The sequence below is a fragment of the Alosa sapidissima genome, chromosome 9 (assembly GCF_018492685.1).
Source record: "Alosa sapidissima isolate fAloSap1 chromosome 9, fAloSap1.pri, whole genome shotgun sequence".
NCBI classification, from domain to species: Eukaryota; Metazoa; Chordata; class Actinopteri; order Clupeiformes; family Clupeidae; genus Alosa; species Alosa sapidissima.
Window position 1 is genome coordinate 33,749,234 of NC_055965.1, and position 21,828 is coordinate 33,771,061.

At 42.7% G+C, this 21,828-nt stretch overlaps 2 protein-coding genes and 2 long non-coding RNA genes across 4 annotated transcripts; all 4 read left to right on the top strand.

Annotated features, from left to right (window-relative positions):
* LOC121718854 (zinc finger protein 665-like) overlaps positions 1 to 21,828 on the top strand; it is a 1,212,449-nt gene that overhangs the window by 1,036,760 nt on the left and 153,861 nt on the right.
* LOC121719042 lies at positions 436 to 15,483 on the top strand. 2 transcript variants are annotated; one of them, XR_006034100.1, is made up of 3 exons: positions 436 to 445; positions 14,756 to 15,112; positions 15,420 to 15,483. It is a non-coding gene; the product is annotated as an uncharacterized LOC121719042 (long non-coding RNA). The 2 variants fall into 2 exon arrangements; XR_006034099.1 differs by lacking the exon at positions 436 to 445 and having other exon boundaries at positions 14,490 to 15,112.
* Positions 2,544 to 3,232, top strand: LOC121719052. The gene is made up of 3 exons (XR_006034111.1): positions 2,544 to 2,617; positions 2,699 to 2,926; positions 2,991 to 3,232. It is a non-coding gene; the product is annotated as an uncharacterized LOC121719052 (long non-coding RNA).
* On the top strand, positions 3,414 to 6,032 carry LOC121719002 (P2X purinoceptor 7-like). Its single transcript, XM_042104500.1, has 4 exons — positions 3,414 to 4,236; positions 5,065 to 5,134; positions 5,232 to 5,386; positions 5,620 to 6,032. Exons 1-4 carry the CDS (start codon positions 4,127 to 4,129, stop codon positions 5,828 to 5,830), a joined length of 546 nt encoding a protein of 181 aa, XP_041960434.1. The 5' UTR covers positions 3,414 to 4,126; the 3' UTR covers positions 5,831 to 6,032.

Sequence of the window (21,828 nt, forward strand, 5' to 3'; positions counted from 1 at the left end):
TAAGAACATTAAACTTCACTATGTTCAGTGGTTTGCTAACTAACATCACCTACTAGCCAGCTAGTTACAGCTGTTAAACAATCTCAATAGAATTTTTGTGACGGTAAATCCCTTTCAATGCAGTATCCCTTAACGTTTTTTCTTAACTAAAGAAACAATTTAAGGTATTCTGTGCAACACCCTTAAATAAACCCCCTACCTAAGGAGAAATTAAGCCTTAAGGGTCATACTTCAGGGGAAAAACTTGAAAAAAAAGGTGTTTTGTGTTTACCCTCACTATGCCTCGCATTGGCGCCATCCTGATGCATGGACTGGTGCATGGTCTGCTCTTCGACCACCATATTCAGTGTGCTGTGAATTATTACACAAAATGTTCATTAAATGTACGAAGAAGTATTTCTAGGTTAATGATTGATGATATGACTCGTACAGTATGAAGGCTACAGTACCCTAGCTAATGTTAACTAGTATTACCAACCTCCCTGCAAAACTCACCACACAACTTTGTATGTCTTGTTCTTCATGCTGGTCCTTACAAAACTCACAAGCTAACCCTCGGACACACAACAGTCAATAATGTGACCCGATTTAAAGTGGTTTTCACCCCTTTGGACACTCTTGATTTCGTCCTTGAAACAGTGAAATATTTACGGGGGCATGGACGGTTTGCTAACCATTTTACTGCAGTGTCTAGCTGCTAGTCGGTGGTAGCATCCAGCTTGCATGTGCTATCAGCTAGCTAGCTAGTTCAAAAGTGTAAGTACTTAATGAGGATATACAGGGCTTTTTATGCCTCGACTAAGTTGATGTTTCCTATAAACAACAATTCATGTTCATAGAAACAACAAGGTCACTAAAACATTATATTTCATACCTGTGTTGCAGCATGTAGGCTAATGCTAGCAGCATTATAATGACATTCTAATGTCTGAAAGGCTAATGATTAGCCTATCGGCTACCTGAAAAGTGAAGTGTTTAAACTAGCATTTACAGTGTTCTATTTGATGGTGTATTGGCCCTGACCAAGTTTGTGTGATATATAAACCACAATCCTTGTTGATACAAGAAGCAATGTTCGTCTAGTTTTTATTCACATTAAGATTTTCGCCATAGGCAGTAAAAGACTCCGCCATCTTTGTCAATAATTTTCGCTGATAAAGTTTTAAACTATGATCATAACGGCCTTTACACCAATCAGAGGCATCACTGTGGGATTGTGGGTAATGAAGTACTTATCCAAGACATTGCGATTAAAACACATTTATTTCAAAACAAGGTTAATGCCCCTTGAATTTTTGCCCTCTATATGACCATATACAATCGCTTTGTACAGCCGTAGCTGGTTTTGAGTCTACCATGTGCAGTTAAGTTTTTATGGCTTATACCCGAATTGTCAATGGAGAAATTGCATTGAATTCTTACTTCCGGAAACTCCTGTGGGCGGGACTGTGATGCTCTATGCGTCACTAATACATGTCAGGGAGGGAAACCATACGCGGGCTATTCATGACACAAAACAAGCTAGACAGCTAGCATGGCAAACGGCACATATATCACTTCTAAATTAAACATATGAAACGAATAACATCTAATTTCTATATCATTACTTGTCACTTACGCTAATAAGGTTATAGGAATTTGTTTTTAACACCAGCTCACCTGTAGAAACATACAAAATACACCCTCTGGGCTATTCACACCCTGTTACATAACAACAAAAACATGTTGCTTGCGTGCCCAAAAAACATGGCCGACATTCGTTTTTTCGTCAGCAGAAAGTGAAGAATTCTGAATGGTTTCAGCACTAATATCTGTTCAAATTAAAGTTGAGATGGAAAAGTTGTGTTTTATTTTCATAATCTTTGTTCAGTGAACACATACAACCGTCAGTTTGTTAGCTAACAGAAATTTCATGAATATGACGTTCAGACCTCAACTTGCCAAAGCAGATAGTGCAGTGGTGACAGGCAAGGGCTGGCACGCGGGAGACCGGGGTTCGATTCCCGTGTGATGCGTTTTGGCGGAGTGAGTGTGCATGTGTACCAACGTCTCTGGAGAGAAGGCGCGCAATTTGAATAAGAAATCGGTTCCCAAACGGAAGTTTTGATTGCAGCAATTAGCTAGTTCATGCACCAGGGTATAAATAGCATGCAGTACTATAAACACCTGGGTACGAATAGCATCCACTTCTAACATCGATGCAAACAGCATACCTTATTCAGAGTGATTACACAGCTGATCTATTCACACTCTGTTAATATGTAACAACAAAAAACATGTTGCTTGTTTTAAAAAAAAAATATTATTACATTGTGTGATCAATATGCCAGATTAAATGCACAAATAGCATACACTGATATTTGTACCAGACAAGGTACTAATAGAACACATTGCTGTGTGCACCGGGGTACGAATAGCATATGTTGTGAAATGGGTTTCCCCCTTGAGTCATTTTGACTGACAGGTTATTGATTTGGGGGCGTGTCCTGGATTGGTATTTAAGGAAGTGGCTCTCGACTGACAGGTAAGTCGTTCAGTCAGTGAAAGGACTTCCTGGTTAGTAGCGTAGGATACCGGTAGCTTTGTGTGCGTGTAGGTGAAACCGCTGGCTCAACAGGTAAGCACTGCTTGTTTTTCCATTGTTTTAAATGACTCTTTGAGGTGGAATCTTAGCTGTTTGTTCGGTCGTGTGTTTTAGTGCGGTTGGTGTTTGCTTTGGAAACTCTCATGCATTACGTCCAGTGGACCGCAACGCGAGAAACTTGTTGGTGTCAGGTAGGCTATCATGCTCAACATACTATTACGGCCTCTCTGCTTCGTCACATATCTAACGTTGTTGTCTGCTTTAGTTTGCTATCAGCAGTAGAGTGGTGAGTGCGTTGTCTCCTCGTACCTGAAAGTGGAGCATAGGATCGCCAGCTTTGAGGTATGTATGTTAAAGCAACGCTGTGCAGTCTATTTTTAGAACAAGCTGCTAATCGTAATTTTAGCTTTTGTGGTGCTTTACAGATTGGCCTATATGCTGGCTATACTCATCGGCTGTTCCCACATCCTAAGAGACTGCTGCTTTGTCTCCTTTTAGTGTTTGTCTTGTCATTATTACTTTAGTAATGTCATGTCCAATTATTAGGATATTTGTTTAGTCTGTGATCTTTCTAGCCACTGGCTCTGGCTGGTGCTAGGACTTTTGTTCTGTTTGTTCCAATGCATGCTTGGGCTACGCAGTGCTGTGTCGCCGTGTCGTGTGTGTGTGTGCGCTCGCATGGGTGTGTGTGCATGCTTGGGCTACGCAGTGCTGTGTCGCCGTGTCGTGTGTGTGTGTGCGCTCGCATGGGTGTGTGTGCATGCTTGGGCTATGCAGTGCTGTGTCGCCATGTCGTGTGTGTGCGCGCGCATGGGTGTGTGTGCATGCTTGGGCTATGCAGTGCTGTGTCGCCGTTTCCCTGGCCTAACCTGCACGCGCTTCTTTGTACTTTTATTTGTTGGTTGTGGGATAAACCCCGTTCTGCCTGTGTTGCTACTCTGCTTGCTGTGTGTGTGTGTGTGTGTGTGTGTGTGTGGTGTGTGTGTGTGTGTGTGTGCGCGCGCTCGCATGGGTGTGTGTGCATGCTGGTTTACAATCCCAATGCTGTGACCAGGATTGCTGCTCTTCCCCAGCTTGGGATAACCCTCAGTCTGTCTGTGTTGCTACCCTGCTTGCTGTGCATGTGCATGTTTGTGTGTATGTGCGTGGGGGTGTATGCCTGCCGGTCTACAATCCCAATGCTGTGACCAGGGTTGCTGTCCCATTTGACCATTGATCCATGCTGAGCTGGAGCACCAAACCTGCTGCTTAAAGGGGTGATAGAATGATTATATAGGGTATTTGGTGCTGGTCCTTAAGGTCTCTGAATAGGGTGTGTAACATTGGTTGGGCTGAAAATGGCATATGTGCTGTTCTATGCGCCCTAATGCAAGCCTGGTTAAAAGCCCTAGAATGAAACGAGAGGTTTTCTCCCTTTTATGGTATGCTCATGAATATTTAGATGAGCTGTGCGCTGATTGGTTGGTTTACAACGAGCGAAGCTGCGGAGCAAACGCGTCATGGCCACAAGCACTCACTCACTGAAACATCGAAATTGTTGATATGGACACATTAGGTGTTGAACCATATATGTATGAGCCAGAATCAGAGGAAGAATCTGATGTAGAGGAGCAACCAGTCGCCCATAGATTACAAATGACTACTTCAGAATGGTAAGTTTTTTCATTTATCATTTACACGTAGCACTACATGTTAGCTGTAATACTAATGTAATAGCCTACTCACACTTCAGTGTCCTAGCCTAAGCATAACGTTGTATTAGTCTTATGTTAACTTTGTAAGCAGCATAACAGTTATTCATTTGCACACAAACAAATGTTTTACAACTTGTAACGTTACCCTCGTGCATTTTCTGTCAAGACGTCCAGTTAGCGAGAAAGTCCGTATAGCCAATATGTAGCGTGCAGATAGCTATAATGAAATGAGTGCTGCTCGCAAGGAAAGTAGCCTATACTCTCGTTTTAGTCAGTATATTGTTACCGTTCTCTCCTGCTGAATGGGTTATCTGATTAGGAGTTACCTACATTATTTGCCACGTAACGTTAGTAGTAATATGTGATCTTACAACAGGACGTCCAGTTAGCTGGGCAAGAGACTATTTCCGTAGTACCAGTTCAGTATGTTATGGCCGTAATGAAATGAGTAGCCTACTGCTCACTCGCTTCAACAAAAATATTACCACTGTCATGTCACGAGAGGTAATATTTTTGTTGACGCGAGCAGTAGGCTACTCATTTCACAAACACCATAACCTACGAACTGCCACTACAGAAATAGTAGGCTCTTGCCTAACTAACTGGACATCGTCCTGTTGTATATATTATTACATGTAACGAAGATAATAATCTCATAACCAGATGACCTAATCAGCAGTAGGCTAACTTCTATCCTGCTGATTATATCATCTGATTATAAGATTATTACCCTCGTTCCATGTAGTGATATGTGAACTTACAATTACATCCATCTCCCCTTGCCAGGTGTACGTGTGGAAACTGTGACCGCATGCCCCAGGAGAGAGAAAATATATGTTGCCGGGAAGTACCCCAGGTAACTAAAACTGGAGATATTTACTCAAGCTAATTTGTGCTTTCTGCTCATTCAAAATGACAAAATAACAGCATGGTCTTTATATTTGTTTTTACAGGTCATGAGAAGAATGACCCAGGTTCCGGAGGAGATAACCTGTATGATTGACCATCCTGGCCTTGAACCGGTGTGCCTCAACATATATTCTTTACAAAATGCAATGAACATCTACAGAGCTGACCATGGGCAGTTGAGAATAAGAGGGATGGAAAGGTGAGGAGAATCTGATACAAGTGTTACCAGCTATATAATATAAATCAAATGTTTTAGCCAATATGCATTCATTATTAGTTCAGCAGGTCACGAAAACACAGTTTGATGCAAACAGTAAAATGACAAACTTTATTTTGTTTCAACACAATCATACAGTGCTATACTCAAAAATATAAAATATTCAAAAAATAAATAGTAAAAAAGTTTGCCTTTCCACTCTGATTTCTCTGAAGGCAATGCAGACACTTGGCCTACAGATCTTTCGTGAGCTGGTGCTGGGGTTTCCTTGGACGAAGTGTTGTGATCCCCTCTTGTGTGGTGCTGCGCATACGGAGGGAGTTTCCGGAAACATCAGGGCAGTATGTCGGGTTCAGACCCCCCCCTCGACTGAACCGTGACACATACTCAGCGACAGCATCCTCCCTGGAAGGTCTGGGAAGCTGAGCACACAAGTCTTGGGGCACAGGAATCTGCTGGACGGCATCCACATAACGAAGGGAGTCATGGACGATCTCTTCGAACGCCAGTCTTATCAGGTTAAAGACATAGCCTGTTGTGTGTGAATTAATAAGTTATTGTTAGTGTCTATACCGTTGCACATTTGTTGCACAATCGTTTGTATAAAAAAATATATACATTTTAAACTTACAAATCGTTGGCTCTGTCTTCACTTTTTTGACCGTGTAACCTCCCCTTTTGGCCTTTGGAAACACAAGCCTGTACGTTAGTTTCCCCTTGGCTGTCTTCCGTTGTGGGCGCTGAGCATTCTCATTGAAATGCATAGCTGCAAGGTACAACCTAAATGAAACAGCAGAAATGTTGTAACAATTGTCACTTGTCACTTTTGTAAGCACACACCAAGCAAAATACTACTATTAACTCACAGCAAAAGCATTGGCTAAACCTGTAGGCTGTGCCAAAGCTGTACTCTAACCGGTGTTGTTACAAGTGCCTTTCAGTTAGTGCAGCCTAAAACTAATGATTTGCATTTTGATGGCTGGCAATTAGGCCTGATCTCACACTTTCACTAAACAAAACCCATTTCTGTACACAATGTCTTCTGAAGGCATCATACGTGTGTGTTCTCAGCTGCATTGCATCAAATATCTATAAAATAATTAAAAGTAGATCAGTTGTGAAGTCATCAGTGAAAGACAAACACTTCCTGCAGGGGACAATGAGCACAATGATATCTTTGAAAATGAAGCTCCACAAAAGTAAATGGCAGCAGACAGCTGAAGGTTGCTCACAGGGGTGCTCCCAATAACTGGCTGACTCTTCCACTGTCGGAAGAACTTGCAGTGAGGGCATAGTTGGTCGATCGCTAGGAAGGACCCTCTTCTGCGTGGCAGGAATGTACAGGTTCTTGTGCACACAGGGCAGATCTCGAACAGGCTGAAGAGGCATTGCGCAAAAACAATGTATTTTGCATCGCCATATGAAGTCACTGGGGATGTACTACAAAAGATAATAAAGAAAAAACAACATTGTCCATCTCAGTCAAAAATCTGTCAAAAAACAATTGTACTGTCTGACAACAGTCACAATGCATATAAATAGCACTGCTGCATTGTGAGAGTTGTAACTTTACTTACAAAAGCTGAGATGATTCTGTCTCCATTGTAGCAGACTGTGCAGGATCGTATGTGGAATCTTGAGGATCAGTGCATGCAGAGGAAACATCTTCCACCTCCTCCTCAAATTCAAGGCGAGGTCTCTTTGCTGGCCTCTGACCCTTCAAAGGAGTTGAAGAGAATGGCCCAGAGACTGAAGGAGCCGTTGTGCCTACTGCCACACTTTGGCATTGCGGCGTTGCCTGTATGCCTTCAAAGGGGGAGGGGGAGACTATTTAGTGGGGTGTCATATGGATTGCTCGGTGCCGAAGGACAATGTACTGCTGTGATACAACATACAATTTACTAATCAGTCATATCTTTTGTATATAGACCCATTCATACTGGTTGAACAAATAACTTTCACCAGCCTTCCCCACAAAAGTAAATGCAGGTCATTCAGTGAGATGAATAGTATGAATAGGTCTATTCATACTATGAATACTTCTTTAATTTGTTGTGAATGGCTCACTAATGTACTCAGTCATCAAGGTAAGTAATTGGGCAACACTGCTCTACTAAATGCTACCCAGTAATAATGCTACACATGTTTGGAACACACAAACACCATAACACGTCTGATAATATTCATGATAACATAAGAATAATTAGAACGTTTACCTTTGCTTCGTTGGTGAGGTCTCAATGTAGTAAAAGAAAGCTGCGTCCCGCGAGATGCCACACAAGGAGGATCTGTTTGGCATGCTGCAACTTTTGTTCGTGGTTGTTCTTGTTGTTCTTGTGATGTGCTCTGAAATCATTTTACACGATAATATTTCTAAAAGTGGTAACAGGATCGACTTAGGTGGGTAACATTACAGCTTAGTGCTAGCTTCTAGCAACCAAACTATCGTGATTCTACTCGGCTTTAGCTATCTTGCTGGAATAGAATAACAAAATAACCTGACGAAGACCTGGACAAACGTGCATCATAAAGTGTAGATTTACATGTCAACATGTTATTTATTCGAATGAAATACAGTCAGGGAAATGAAATAATGTTACCCCCATTGCTAACAAACTGAATCGTAACACATTCTACGTGTACATGTATGTTGCTATACACGATATGCTAGCATTGCTATCAACTGCTTAGCGACAAAATAATACTTACAGCTTGCGGTTGTGATGACCTTACGGTCGGAACAGCCCCTCGTTTCAGTAAAAGAAGTTTGGCAAATCCTGCTTTAAACCGTCCAAGATTTTGAAAGCTGTCTTCGGTAAAATGTTTAGAGCAAATGAACAGCTGAGCATCGAACTTTGCAGGGATCTTCTGATAGACAAACATTATCCATGCCTGCCGAGTCTTCGGATCCTTGGGAAGACTGTGACAAACTTCCCCTTTCTCCGTGCAGCCTGGAACACTGCATTTACCTCTCTGGCTCATTTTCGATAGAGAAACTGCCTGCTTTGTAATTCTTGTAGAAGTAAACCCAACAGTAGGCTAGCTAAACTAGTGTCTGACATCTTCACGATCTCCATTCATGTTCTTGGGCCAGCGAACCAGTGGGCTGGTCTGTATGTAAATTTTGGGGCGTGACAAATGTACAGGCCAGAGCCAAATAAGGCACCACTTCAGAGTTTGCGTAAACTCTGAGCTTCTTTTGGATTCGCCCGTTTTATGGCGGGAGTTTCGAATTGTGAGATTTGCACAGAAAGGAGGCGTGGATGGGGTTTTGAACTTCTCTGTATCTCCATTTCACCCACTGAACTATCGTTATTCATCTATGACAAGGTAAACTCGGTTTTGCATTCTATGACCCCTTTAAGATAAGTAGCCATTTGGATATTTCAATGTGGTAATATGGTGGCAGCATGGAGGGGAGTGTCTCCAGGACGCTGGTTTCACTGTTAAGCCTTCATGAGGTGTCGTGGGCCTAACTTAACGAAACATCGGTGAATGAGGGTGCCCACTTGATAACCCCAATGACATGCCGCATACTATATAGGCTACTGCTGTTGGATGGGCCATTTGTATTGTGCTTGTGACCATTTGTTGGCGGATTTGTGGGTAGTGTGCTTTTTAAAGTTAAACTTGAGCAGGGGCTTCTGAATGTGTTTTTACCTTGGATTTTGGCACAAGGGATTTTAACATCTAATCCTGTGTATTAATGTAATGCTGAAGCTAGCGTAGGCTAGTGACTGCTGTGAATAGGGCAGCTGGCAACTAGGGAAAGACCTTGTGACAGCACGGAAAGACGGCTGACAGGAGGGAATAGACCCCGCCGGGGCTACAATGGGTTAGCAGCTCATTGTGGCAGTAGCCCAGGCTTCACTAAGCTATGGGCTGCACCCTACTAAGCTACAGTACGACATAATGAGAAAATACCCCTAGAGTCAGCGAGAGCAGGGGCGGAAGATGACTCACTTGTGATAGACATGGTTACTGACCCTGGAACGAATTTGATTACGAGTAAGGAAAACATGTTTGTGGAAGCCACTAGTTCAGAGAAAACTGAGAAAAAGCTGCAGATGTGTGTGTGTGGTTGGCAGAAGGTCTAAAGGGCCTGACAATTCATCAAGGAAAAAAGAAGTGCTTGGTAGAGGGAACACAGGGTCCCCGCATTGATAGCTATTTCTTAAGAAGTGCATCAAGTCAGTCGGTTGAAGTTCAGCGACAGGAAGAAACCCACAGTTCGCAGGACATCAGTACCCCTGTTGTTGAGGAAAGTTCTAGCACTGAGGCAGAAAGAGAGGCCAGTCAGCCAAGGAGGGAGAAGTTTAATGGTCATAGGCCTGGGGTTAGATGGCCAGGCGCAGCAGAATGTAGAATGTGGGAAGATGTTAATAGTGATTTGGTCAGTATCCTGGGTCAGCTCAAGGGGACGGCTGAAAGCAAATTAGAGAAAATGGGAGACATAATTCATAGCTATGGTAAGGAAAGATTTGGGACTATTGAGAGAAGGACAAAACGGCAACATGAGGTAGTTAAATCTAGGCGCCAGCAGGAGATAGATAAACTTATCAAGGAGAGGAGGCAGTGGAGAAAAGCTACAGATGATGAGAAGGAAGGTATTGACTGTCTACAGGCAGATGTGAGGGAGCGGTTGGTAGTGCTAAGAAGAGCTGAAAATATTTGGAAAAATAGGAAGAAGAAATCACGAGCTCGACTAGCATTCTATAAAGACCCATTTAAGTTTGTTAAGTCTTTATTCGTAATGCAGAAGAGTGGTAGTCTTTTGGAACCTAAGCAGAAGCTTGAGGAGTATTTAGAGGGAGTGCACAAAGATAGGGAGAGGTTGAGAGATGGTACTTCCTGCTGATATCCCACCTATTGGTGAATTAAGTAGCCAATGCGACGATAGTCCACCAAGGTGGAAAGAGGTGCAAGAAGTAATAAAACGTGCAAGGGCCTCTTCAGCCCCGGGGCCTAATGGAGTGCCCTACCGGTTGTATAAGAATGCACCAGATGTTTTAAGATTTTTATGGCAATTAATGAAGAAAGTTTGGAAAAAGCAGAGTATTCCCAAGGCTTGGCGGAGGGCTGGGGGAATATTTATTCCCAAAGAAAAGGACGCAGTGGAGATTAATCAATTTAGGCCAATTAGTCTACTGAATGTTGAAGGGAAGGTCTTCTTCAGTGTGGTGGCACGGAGACTGACAAATTACCTTGAAAGGAATAAACTAATTGATACCACGGTGCAAAAAGCTGGAATTCCTGGCTTCTCCGGGTGCTTAGAGCATACCAGCATGATTTGGCACCAAATTCAATTAGCAAAGCGTGAGAAGAGAGACCTGCACGTTGTGTTCTTGGATTTGGCTAATGCTTTTGGGTCTGTGCCGCATAGTCTGTTGTGGGAGGCCTTTGATTATTTCAGAATCCCAGGTAGCATTAAAAGCCTAGTAAAAGCATACTTTCTGGATATTCAATTATGTTTTACTACAGCTGAGTACACCACAGGGTGGCAACAACTTGAGATAGGAATCATGGCCGGATGTACCATCTCCCCACTTGCTTTTACAATGGCAATGGAGGTCATCATTAGGGCCTCAAAATGGGTAGTGGGTGGGGAGAAGTTGCAGGGAGGGCCACGCCTCCCCCCGATTAGGGCTTTCATGGACGACATGACAACCTTGACGACAACCGTTCCATGCACCAACAGGTTGCTGGATAAGTTAAATAGTAATCTGCAATGGGCCAGAATGAAGGTGAAGCCAAGTAAGTCTAGGAGTCTCTCAATTGTTAAAGGGAAGGTAATAGATACGAAGTTTGCTATAAATAAAGAGGTGATTCCCACAGTTCTCGAGAAACCAGTGAAGAGTCTGGGAAGGTTTTATGATGCAAGCCTTAGTGATTAATCACAGGTTGAAGACTTGAGACAGGTCACTAGGCAAGGTATTGCAAAAATTGACAAGTCAGGGCTGCCAGGTCAAGCTGTGGTGTTTGCAGTTTGGTTTGTTGCCTCGGCTAATGTGGCCATTGACAGTTTATGAAGTTCCTCTGTCAAAGGTAGAGAGGTTGGAAAAAATGATCAACTCCTTTGTCAGAAAATGGCTCGGAGTCCCACGCTGCTTAAGCAGTGTAGCCTTGTATGGGAAGGGTATTGTAGAGTTGCCAATATCTAGTCTGACAGAGGAATTTAAGTGTGCTAAGGCTAGATTTGAATTGACTCTTACTCAGTCCAAGGACCCAGTGGTGAGGAAAGTTGCACCCACAGTTAATGCAGGTAGGAAGTGGAACCCAGAGCAGGCAGTTAAGCAAGCTCAATCAGCATTGAAGCATAGGGATATAATGGGCCATGTGCAGCACGGGCGGGAGGGTCTAGGGGTGGGTGCAAGTAAACCCTTGTGGAGTAAGGCTTCTGCAGGAGAAAAGAGAAAAATGGTAGTGGAGGAAATGCATAGACAGGAGGAGGCTGTAAGATGTACTAAGGCAGTGTCGCAGGCAAAACAAGGGCAGTGGGTGAACTGGGAAGGGGTGGAAAAAAGACGGATTAAATGGAAAGATCTATGGGGCATGGAAGCTGGTAAGATCAAATTTATGTTAGGTGCTACATATGATGTGCTCCCATCTCCCAAGAATTTAAGTCAATGGTTTGGTGAGGATGATAAATGCATACTTTGCTCGTGTGTGGGCAGTCTCCACCATATCCTATCAGGATGCAAGGTAAGTCTCACCCAGGGGCGGTATACGTGGCGTCATAACCAGGTATTGAAATGTGTGGCAGCGGCAATAGAGGATAAAAGGAGAGAAGTCAATTCATTAGCAGCTAGTAAAGGGGTAAGGCAAATTAACTTTGTACGTCAGGGGGATAAACCTTGTTCCGCGAAGGCCAGGTGTAAAACTGGCCAGTTGAAAAATGGGGCGGGCTGGGAAATGAAGGTTAATCTTGGCCAGCAGATGGCGGTACCTCCACATATAGTGAGTACTAAGCTACGACCCGACGTGATTCTATGGTCGGATTCAGAGAAGATAGTTTACTTCATTGAACTCACTGTTCCTTGGGAAGACAGAGTGGAAGTGGCCAATGAGCTGAAGAGAGCTAAATACACTGAGATGGCAGAGGAGGCAACTAAGCGAGGTTGGAGTGCACGATTAAGGCCTATTGAAATCGGTGCACGTGGGTTTGTGGCCAGATCTGCTATTGGCTTGCTGTCTGAATTGGGCATTTGTGGTCGAAGTCTAAGGCAGGTGGTTAGTAACATGTCTTTAGCAGCAGAACGGGCAAGCGAATGGTTGTGGGTAAGGAGAAGTTACCCTTCCTGGGGCGCAAGCTAAGGTAAGCTAACTGTTTAACCTTTAACTTAACGAAACAGGTTTTTGGCAGTATGGGGCGTAAGCTAACTGGCTAATTTGTTTTGTGTTTGGGATGGGGCCTAAGCTAACGGGCTAAGCTAACTGGCAAATTTGTTTTATGTTTGTGATGGGCTGTGCCTAGGTTGATGGTTGGTTGGCCAAGGTTTTTTATGGTTATGGTTTAGTCCACATCAACGGGACAGACCAACCTAGCCAACTTAGACCATGCCTAGGTTGGTTAAGGGTATTTGGATGTTTGTTGTGGTAATATGGTGGCAGCATGGGGCGTAAGCTAATTGGCTAATTTATTTTGTGTTTGGGATGGGGCCTAAGCTAACGGGCCAAGCTAACTGGCTAATTTGTTTTGTGTTTGTGATGGGCTGTGCCTAGGTTGATGGTTGGTTGGCCAAGGTTTTTTATGGCTATGGTTCAGTCCACATCAATGGGACGGACCAACCTAGCCAACCTTGACCATGCCTGGGCTGGTTAAGAGTATTTTGGGTATTGGATATTTCAATGTGGTAATATGGTGGCAGCATGGAGGGGAGTGTCTCCAGGGCGCTGGTTTCACTGTTAAGCCTTCATGAGGTGTCGTGGGCCTAACTTAACGAAACATCGGTGAATGAGGGTGCCCACTTGATAACCCCAATGACATGCCGGATACTATATAGGCTACTGCTGTTGGATGGGCCATTTGTATTGTGCTTGTGACCATTTGTTGGCGGATTTGTGGGTAGTGTGCTTTTTAAAGTTAAACTTGAGCAGGGGCTTCTGAATGTGTTTTTACCTTGGATTTTGGCACAAGGGATTTTAACATCTAATCCTGTGTATTAATGTAATACGGAGGACTGAGTTTGTGGTGGAGGCCTTCACTTTCCCTTGCTGTGTGCACATTGAGGTGTCTTTTGCTTGGATTGCAGTGTTTCTCATGCATGGTGTGTATTTTCAGGACCCCCTCCCCTCTGTCCATGCAACAAATTCTCAAAATGACCTCTTCCCTGCCACACATACATTGATATTTGTACCAGACGGTGTACTAATAGGACACATTGCTGTGTGCACCGGGGTACGAATAGCATACATTGATATTTGTACCAGACAGGGTACTAATAGGACACATTGCTGTGTGCACCGGGGTACGAATAGAATTATTGCACCAGGATACGAATAGCATACACTGCTAATTGTACCAGGGCTGCAAATAGCCTTACCCTTTATTATTTCTGTGAGATTTTGATAGGTTGTATGTTACAGACCCGATGCTGTCCACAATCGGGCGTGAAGGTGCTCCTGGTTTTTTAATTTTCAGTGTGCCGGGGTGTTATGCTTGCTGTTGGGGTGCTTGTATGACTGCTTATCTATTTTGTTGCTTTCCAGTAATGGTTTCAATAATGTTTTGAGTGTGTTTTTCTTGTCTTCTGTGGGGTCTTTCTTGAGAACTTCATGTGTTTGTGTCTGCTTCATTCATTTTCATTCATCCCCACCTGCAGTCTCCTACTCCCATCACCAACCAGTTCACACCTCCACCCCCACCTGCAGTCTCCTACCCCCATCACCAACCAGTTCACACCTCCACCCCCACCTGCAGTCTCCTACCCCCATCACCAACCAGTCCACCCCTCCTGCAGTCTCCTACCCCAATCACCAACCAGTTTGCACCTCCACCCCCACCTGCAATCTCCTACTCCCATCACCAACCAGTTTACACCTCCACCCCCACCTGCAGTCTCCTACCCCCATCACCAACCAGTCCAGCCCACCTGTAGTCTCCTACATCCATCACCAATCAGTTCACACCTCACACTTTGTGAAGGTTGATGGACAAGTCCACCTGAGGACCATCAGATATTTTCATATTGTATTCACATGGAATTGTCTTACCCATAATCCTTTGTCATTATCATTTGCATTGCAAATGCTGTATTCTTGCAGCTGATTGGGTAAAAAGGACTCCAGTATGGCAACAGGTCAGATAAAGGTCTTATAAGAGAGAGTGGTGGTCACAGGGATGCTGTGTAGGTGTATGTTATCAACAGGACAACTGTACTGTTCTTTTGGTCATGTACATACATTTTGTTACTTTAAACTAAAGGAAAGTTCAGGAGGATTTCTTTGGCACAGCAGAACTTCAGTCTGAAATGGCAGAACCAGCAATACCAGTGAAGAAGATCAAAGAAGAAGACTTTGATAATTTCCTCCGTGAACATATTTTGGCCAGTAAATTGGAAGATAAGACTGTACTGGAACATGACTTTAAGACAGAGACAGAAACATCATCAACCTGTAGAGAAGAGGAGTTCACACCAGTGGAAAGTAAAGAGGAAAACGATTCTGATTCTGGAGAAAATGATGACCATAATGACTCCTCTACTACAAGTAAGATACTTAAACGTTTGTATTAGTAAACCCTGAACGGTTGATGACTTATTCTTTATTCTTATTTTTTATATTTGATTTCATGTGAATATTTAAATCCTTGCACATGATTTGTTTCATCATTGCAAGACATGTGTTGTTTGTCTTCTGCCTTTGACTTCATGTATCTGTGTCTGTGTTGACACTCACATACCATATTCTAGCTGACCATTTCACCATAAATCACAAGATGGACAAATATAAACATCTTCATTGCTGTAGGAGAAGAGAGAGAGATTATAAGTTAAACAAATTTCTTATTTTACAGGAGCAGTCCAAATGATCACAGCTGGTAAGAGTACCGTTGCTGGTTCAGATATCAACCCAAATAAGAGAACACATTCCAGAGGAAAGTCATATTATTGTACAGAGTGTGGAAAGACTTTTACTCAGGTGACACATTTTAAGAGACACCTGAGGATCCATACTGGGGAAAAGCCATACCCATGTTCTACATGTGGGAAGAGTTTCAGAAGCAGCAGAGAGGTTACTATCCATAAGAGAACACATACTGGAGAAAAACCATATCAGTGTTCAGAGTGTGGAAAGACTTTTACCACCAAGGGTAATTTCAATAAACACAAGAATATCCATACAGGAGAAAAGCCATATCAGTGTTCAGATTGTGGAAAGACTTTTACTCAGGCGGGTCATCTCAAGGGACACCAGATGATCCATACTGGGGAAAAGCCATATCTGTGTAATACATGTGGGACGTCCTTCCGTCAACTGGGTTCTCTTAAGTCTCACCAGAGAGTCCATACTCTAAAGTCTCATCAGTGCTCAGAGTGTGGTATGACTTTTACTCTGGTACCTCATCTCAAGTGGCACCAGAAAAGCCATAATTTTATCTAAGTTTCAGTGAAGAGTACAGTCGTCACTGAACAGCTTCTAGAATTAGAATGGTGTGAGGGGCTGTGATTCCAGATTCCATTTAGAGAAAATGTTCATAAATGCAGGTATGCATCAATTAGACATTGATCCGATTCCTCATAGGTGTATTTGAAAAAACATTGATTCAGTCTAATGTTTTTTTCTGTGCTGTCTTTACCTGCATGTTTTTTATGTTTATTATGATCTTGGTAGTTTTGAGTCTGGTCCTTTTTTTTAATGAGATCATTGTTGAACAGTGATTTTTGGAACAACAATAAAGCTTTTAAATGGCAGTGACTTATACTTAGTTAGAGTCTAAACAGGGCACACATGACACATGTTCATAACTCCTCTGCTACATGTTTGGCATCCTGGCATCATCATATCACCATCTCTGCACCTAAACAGCAATAATGTAATGTGTTTGGTTCCATGTTGTTTTTAACTTATAAAGTTCAATGTCGGTGATGCACTGAACTGAACATCGCGAGACTTTGGGTGAGATCCAAAATGGCAGCGCACTGAACACTGACGCTTGTAAACAGAAATACAAAACTTTATTCTTCTTCTACTAAAAACAATCACTACCTCTCTACAACTCTCATCAAAAACCGGATTATATTCTCCACCTTTTCCAACGGCAACCTCTTCATGCTGGACGTTATGGCATCTGAACCCAGCAAGAAACGCACTCGTGACTACTCAACAGAGACTGAACCAGAATCACCTACCGCTTGCGCTACTTCTACATCCATCGAGGTCAGTTTACTACAATCCATAAACAACAAACTTGCAATACTGGAACATCTGCACGCAGATATTAAGGACTTAAAAGCCAGCCTCGAATTTTCCCAATCACAGATCGACACACTCGCATTAGAAAACCGTGAACTCAAAGGAAATATCACAAACTTATCCGACCATGTTAATCAACTCACCAGCAAAAACGGATCATGAAAGAAACAATCCTAGACCTCCAGTGCCGCAGCATGCGCGATAACCTAATTTTTTCCGGAATTCCCCTGCCAACTTCTAAAGATACACCCGACGACCCAGAGAAAGCAGTTAAAGAATTCTTGCAGTCATCTCTCAAACTACCGCCAGAAACAGTTGACAAGATTACCTTCCACCGTGTACACCGTCTCACTTCCAAAGACAATAAAAAACCTCCTCCAATTAGCGCCAAGTTCGAACACTTCAAACACAAAGAACTCATCAAAAGCAAAGGAAAAGAACTGAAAGGCACTTCATTCGGACTAAACGACCAATTCCCACAAGTAATACAGGAAAGAAGAAGAGCCCTCTTGCCCATAATGAAACAACTCAGGCAAGAGGGCAAACGAGCAGCACTGTCAGTCGATAAACTGTATGTCAATGGAACTCTGTATCGCAACCCCAATATCACCACCTGGCTATAGCACATCATACCTCATGCCAACATTCATCTTGATTATAACATTGTCACCCTCAACTCTCTCTAACCCACTTCCTACTGATGCTTGGATCATCTCTGTCTTCTCTCTTCTTATGTTTCACTCCTTTTGCTCCCCCTACCCACCCATTCCCTTTTGCTCTCTCAATGTTTAATGTTATTCATGGTGTTTTGTCTATACATGTTTGCTTGTGTGTCCTGTCTGTTTTTGTTTATTATGTCTATAGGCTAAAGTCAAATTATGATCTGTATGTTTTCAATGCTAAACAGGAAATTTTCATGCGGTCACCACTCCAGAACCAAATTCCTACCTCTTTATGCTCTATATTCTTCTCAGCCCCTACCCTTTACATCTCATTCGCACACCACATTACATACCTATTCCTCCACCCCCCCCTTCCCCCTCTCCTATCTAACTGACACCTGCACACACTCTCACACACACACAATACCCATCTTATCAAACATTTTCATAACTGTACAATCACAACATGGTACCACTTACATTCCTGACCTGGAACATCCGTGGGATTGGATCTCAGGCAAAGAGGCTCAAAATCTTAAATCATTTGTATAGTTTAAAAGCTGACATATGTCTCCTACAAGAAACTCATCTCTCAGAATCAGACTACACCCGCATCAAATCAAGACAATTCAATCACATTTTCTCATCTCATTACAATACAAAACAAAGGGGAGTTTGCATTCTGATTAACAAAAGAATCTCATTCATCCATAACGCCACCATCACAGACCCAGAAGGACGTTTTGTCATCATAAACATCTCAATTCACAATACCCCTGTAACAATTGTTAATGTTTATGGCCCTAATACAGACAACCCAGTTTTTTTTCAGAACCTCTTCACCTCCATCTCAACTCTATCTGGCTGTCCCATCATAATCGCAGGCGACTTTAATACAGTGTTAGACCCCACAATTGACAGATCTGATCACTCTAAAAGCAAACGAATCTGGCAATCCACAAAAACAATAAAACAGTTCATGAGCGATTCTGGCCTTGGCGATTGTTGGCGGCTTCAGCACCCAGACTCCAAATGCTACTCTTTTTTTCTCTCCGGTCCACCACTCCTATTCCCGTATTGATTATTTTCTAATCAGCAACTCTATAATGAAAAATATCTCTGATTCAACAATTCATCCCATAGTCATTAGCGATCATGCCCCAGTTTCAATTAAATGGAACATAACTAACCAACAGCGACCAATTAGCAAATGGCGTTTTAATACATCCCTCTTACAAGACCCAAATTTCATCAGTTTTGTTGGGAGAGAGTGGGCATTCTTTCTAGAAATTAACGACTCCCCTGAATCATCTCCTTCCCTTCTGTGGGAAACAGGAAAAGCAGTACTCAGAGGAAGAATCATCTCATATTCAGTATACAAAAAAAAGAAGGAAAAAGAACAGGAAGTAGAACTCAACAATAAAATTAAACAGTTAGAAGAAACCAATGCAAGCAACCCAACTGAAGAAACACAGGCAAAACTTAGGAAACATAAATTCAAACTCAATGAAATACTCAATAAACACACTCAATTTATGATTCACCGTCTAAGACAGGAAAACTTCCACCATAGCAATAAATCAGGTAAATATCAAAATCCAACGTAACAAAGAAAAATCAACAATCCCGGTCATAAAGAACTCAGCAGGGAACCAAACAGGCTTCATTAAAGGTAGAATTTCATCCACCAACACCCGCAGACTGTTAAATATAATGTATCACTCCACAAATTTTCAAGATAATACCATAACACAATCATAGCAACTCTGGACGCAGAAAAAGCTTTTGATAGGGTGAACTGGAATTTCCTGTTTTCCACATTAGGGAGGTTTGGCTTCGGGGAGTCGTTCATTAACTGGATTAAACTTCTATACACCTCTCCTTCAGCCACAGTAATCACCAATGGACTAACATCACAAAGTTTCACTCTTCACCGGGGAACTAGACAGGGGTGCCCACTCTCCCCCTCACTATTTACAATCTTCATTGAACCCCTAGCAGCTGCCATCCGTCAGAACCCCCTCATCAAAGGTGTCCAGACTCCATATATGCATCACAAAATCAGCCTTTATGCTGACGACATTCTTCTCTTTCTTCAAGACCCCACAACATCAGTAGAAGAAACCATCAAACTCATTGACACATTCTCTAAAATTTCTGAATACTCAATCAATTGGAATAAATCTGCAGTTCTCCCATTACATCTCAACAGCTGGGATGTGACAGCCAACTCTTCACCTATCCCACTCTGCACTAACTACATCACTTACTTAGGGATAAAAGTCTCCCCCAGGCTGTCAGACTTATTTAGCCTAAATTATTCCCCTCTACTCACTTCAATAGATGATGACCTTCAACGCTGGAAGAACCTCCCATTATCCATCATGGGCAGAATCTCAGTAATCAAAATGACAATACTGCCCAAAATAAACTATCTATTCTCTATGATTCCAACCCAGCCCACCCCACTCTGGTTTAAGTCTCTCGATTCATTAATCACTAAATTCTACTGGAAAGATAAGACCCCAAGGATCAAACTCACCACTCTCCAAAAACCAAAAGCAATGGGAGGACTAGAGGCCCCACACTTCCAGCACTATGCCCTGGCCAACCAGCTCCACTTCATCCACAAATGGCTACACCCCACCCCCTCAGACAACACCTGGTTAGACCTAGAACAAACAATCTGTAAAGAAATTAAAATCTCAGATCTCCCTTTCTGCAGTCAGTCGGTCAAAAAACACCCATCCTTCAAAGCCCCAACAATTTCAGCTACTCTGACAGCCTGGTGGAGATTCTACCACATCACTGATTCACCTATAGCACCATCAATTCGCACCCCGATTTGGAATAACCCAGATTTCACCGTCAATAAAAAAAACACTTAACTTTCACACATGGATGGGAAAGGGCATCACTCACCTTCAACACATTCTTCAAGACAATAATCTGGCCTCATTTTCCTGTTTGGTCCAGAAGCACGGCATCGAGAGTAAACAATTCTTACAATACCTGCAAATTAAATCATCTATCCTAGGAAAAATTAACATCCAGACAGCTAACCTTGACATTCCCCCACCAATCTCAGAGCTGCTTAATATTCCCTCTCCCAAAAAAATACTCTCCCAAATTTACAAAATTATATCTCGTTCAGTAAAAACAATTGCCCTGCCATATCACAAATGGGAATCAGACTTATCAATTACTCCCGGTGCCGACTTCTGGACCAAAATGTGCAAAAACATCTACTTCATGACAAAGAATAGTAATCTACAACTAATACAATACAAGGTTCTTCACAGATTCCACTTCACTGCACATAAATTGGCTAAAATGGGGTTTGGCTCGGATCTTTGCACTCACTGCACACAAAATAACCCAGATACATACATTCATGCGGTTTGGCATTGCACTCCAATCAACCACTTCTGGGTGAGTGTCACAAAATCTCTCTCTTCCATCTTTGGCTGTCACATCCCAGCATCCCCTTCCTTATGCATACTTGGTGATACATCCACAGTAAATTTAAGCAACTCCTGCAATAAAACACTGCTGGTAGCGCTGACTATCGCCAAGAAAACAATCCTCATGAACTGGAAATCTAAGAACAAAGTTCACATCACTCATTGGAAAAACTTGTTAACAGACTATATATCATTAGAAAACCTATCAACTACAAACTTAATCAATACTCAGGATACAACCTCTCCTTGGTACCCCTTTATCACCTACTTACAGTCCTGACCCTCTTTGCCTGAGTTCCATCTCCACACCATCATAACAAATTTCATCAACAGATACACATATCATCGAACACTGGGCAGGGGAGGGTAGCTGGAACTATTATTGTTATTATTATTATTATTAGTAGTAGTAGTAGTAGTAGTAGTAGTAGTAGTAGTAGTAGTAGTAATATAAATAGCATCCCCTTCTTTCCCTCCCCCTTTTATTTACATTCTCTGATAAACTTTACTAATTTCACTCTTTCTCTCTGCCTCTCCCATCGTTATTCTGACGGGGCCCCATTGGATGGCTTGGGAGACTCGGTCCTGGCGGGTCGCGGTGTGGTTTTGGCATTGGTTGGGTCCTGTGGGTTATCTATTGGCCCTGGGCCCCCGGTGTGCACCCTCCTCATACACTCATGCACACGCCTTGTCCTGGAAGCACACAGCACGCTTACTCTCTTTTAATTGCACTACATGTTAGGTGACATACACCAAACATAAACAAAAACTACAAAACAGGCTAGGGTAAGAGTGGAGTGCAGGTAGATGCCTCATCAGGTGTCTATCTGCATGCCTCACTTATTTTAATGCACACATTGAGGAGGCATACATCTTACACAGG

Coding starts and splice junctions, on each gene's coding strand:
- LOC121719002 (XM_042104500.1), top strand. CDS start 4,127: ATGGACACATTAGGTGTTGAACCATATATGTATGAGCCAGAATCAGAG. Junction 4,237..5,064: donor CAAATGACTACTTCAGAATG/GTAAGTTTTTTC, acceptor TCCCCTTGCCAG/GTGTACGTGTGGAAACTGTG. Junction 5,387..5,619: donor AGAATAAGAGGGATGGAAAG/GTGAGGAGAATC, acceptor ATTTCTCTGAAG/GCAATGCAGACACTTGGCCT.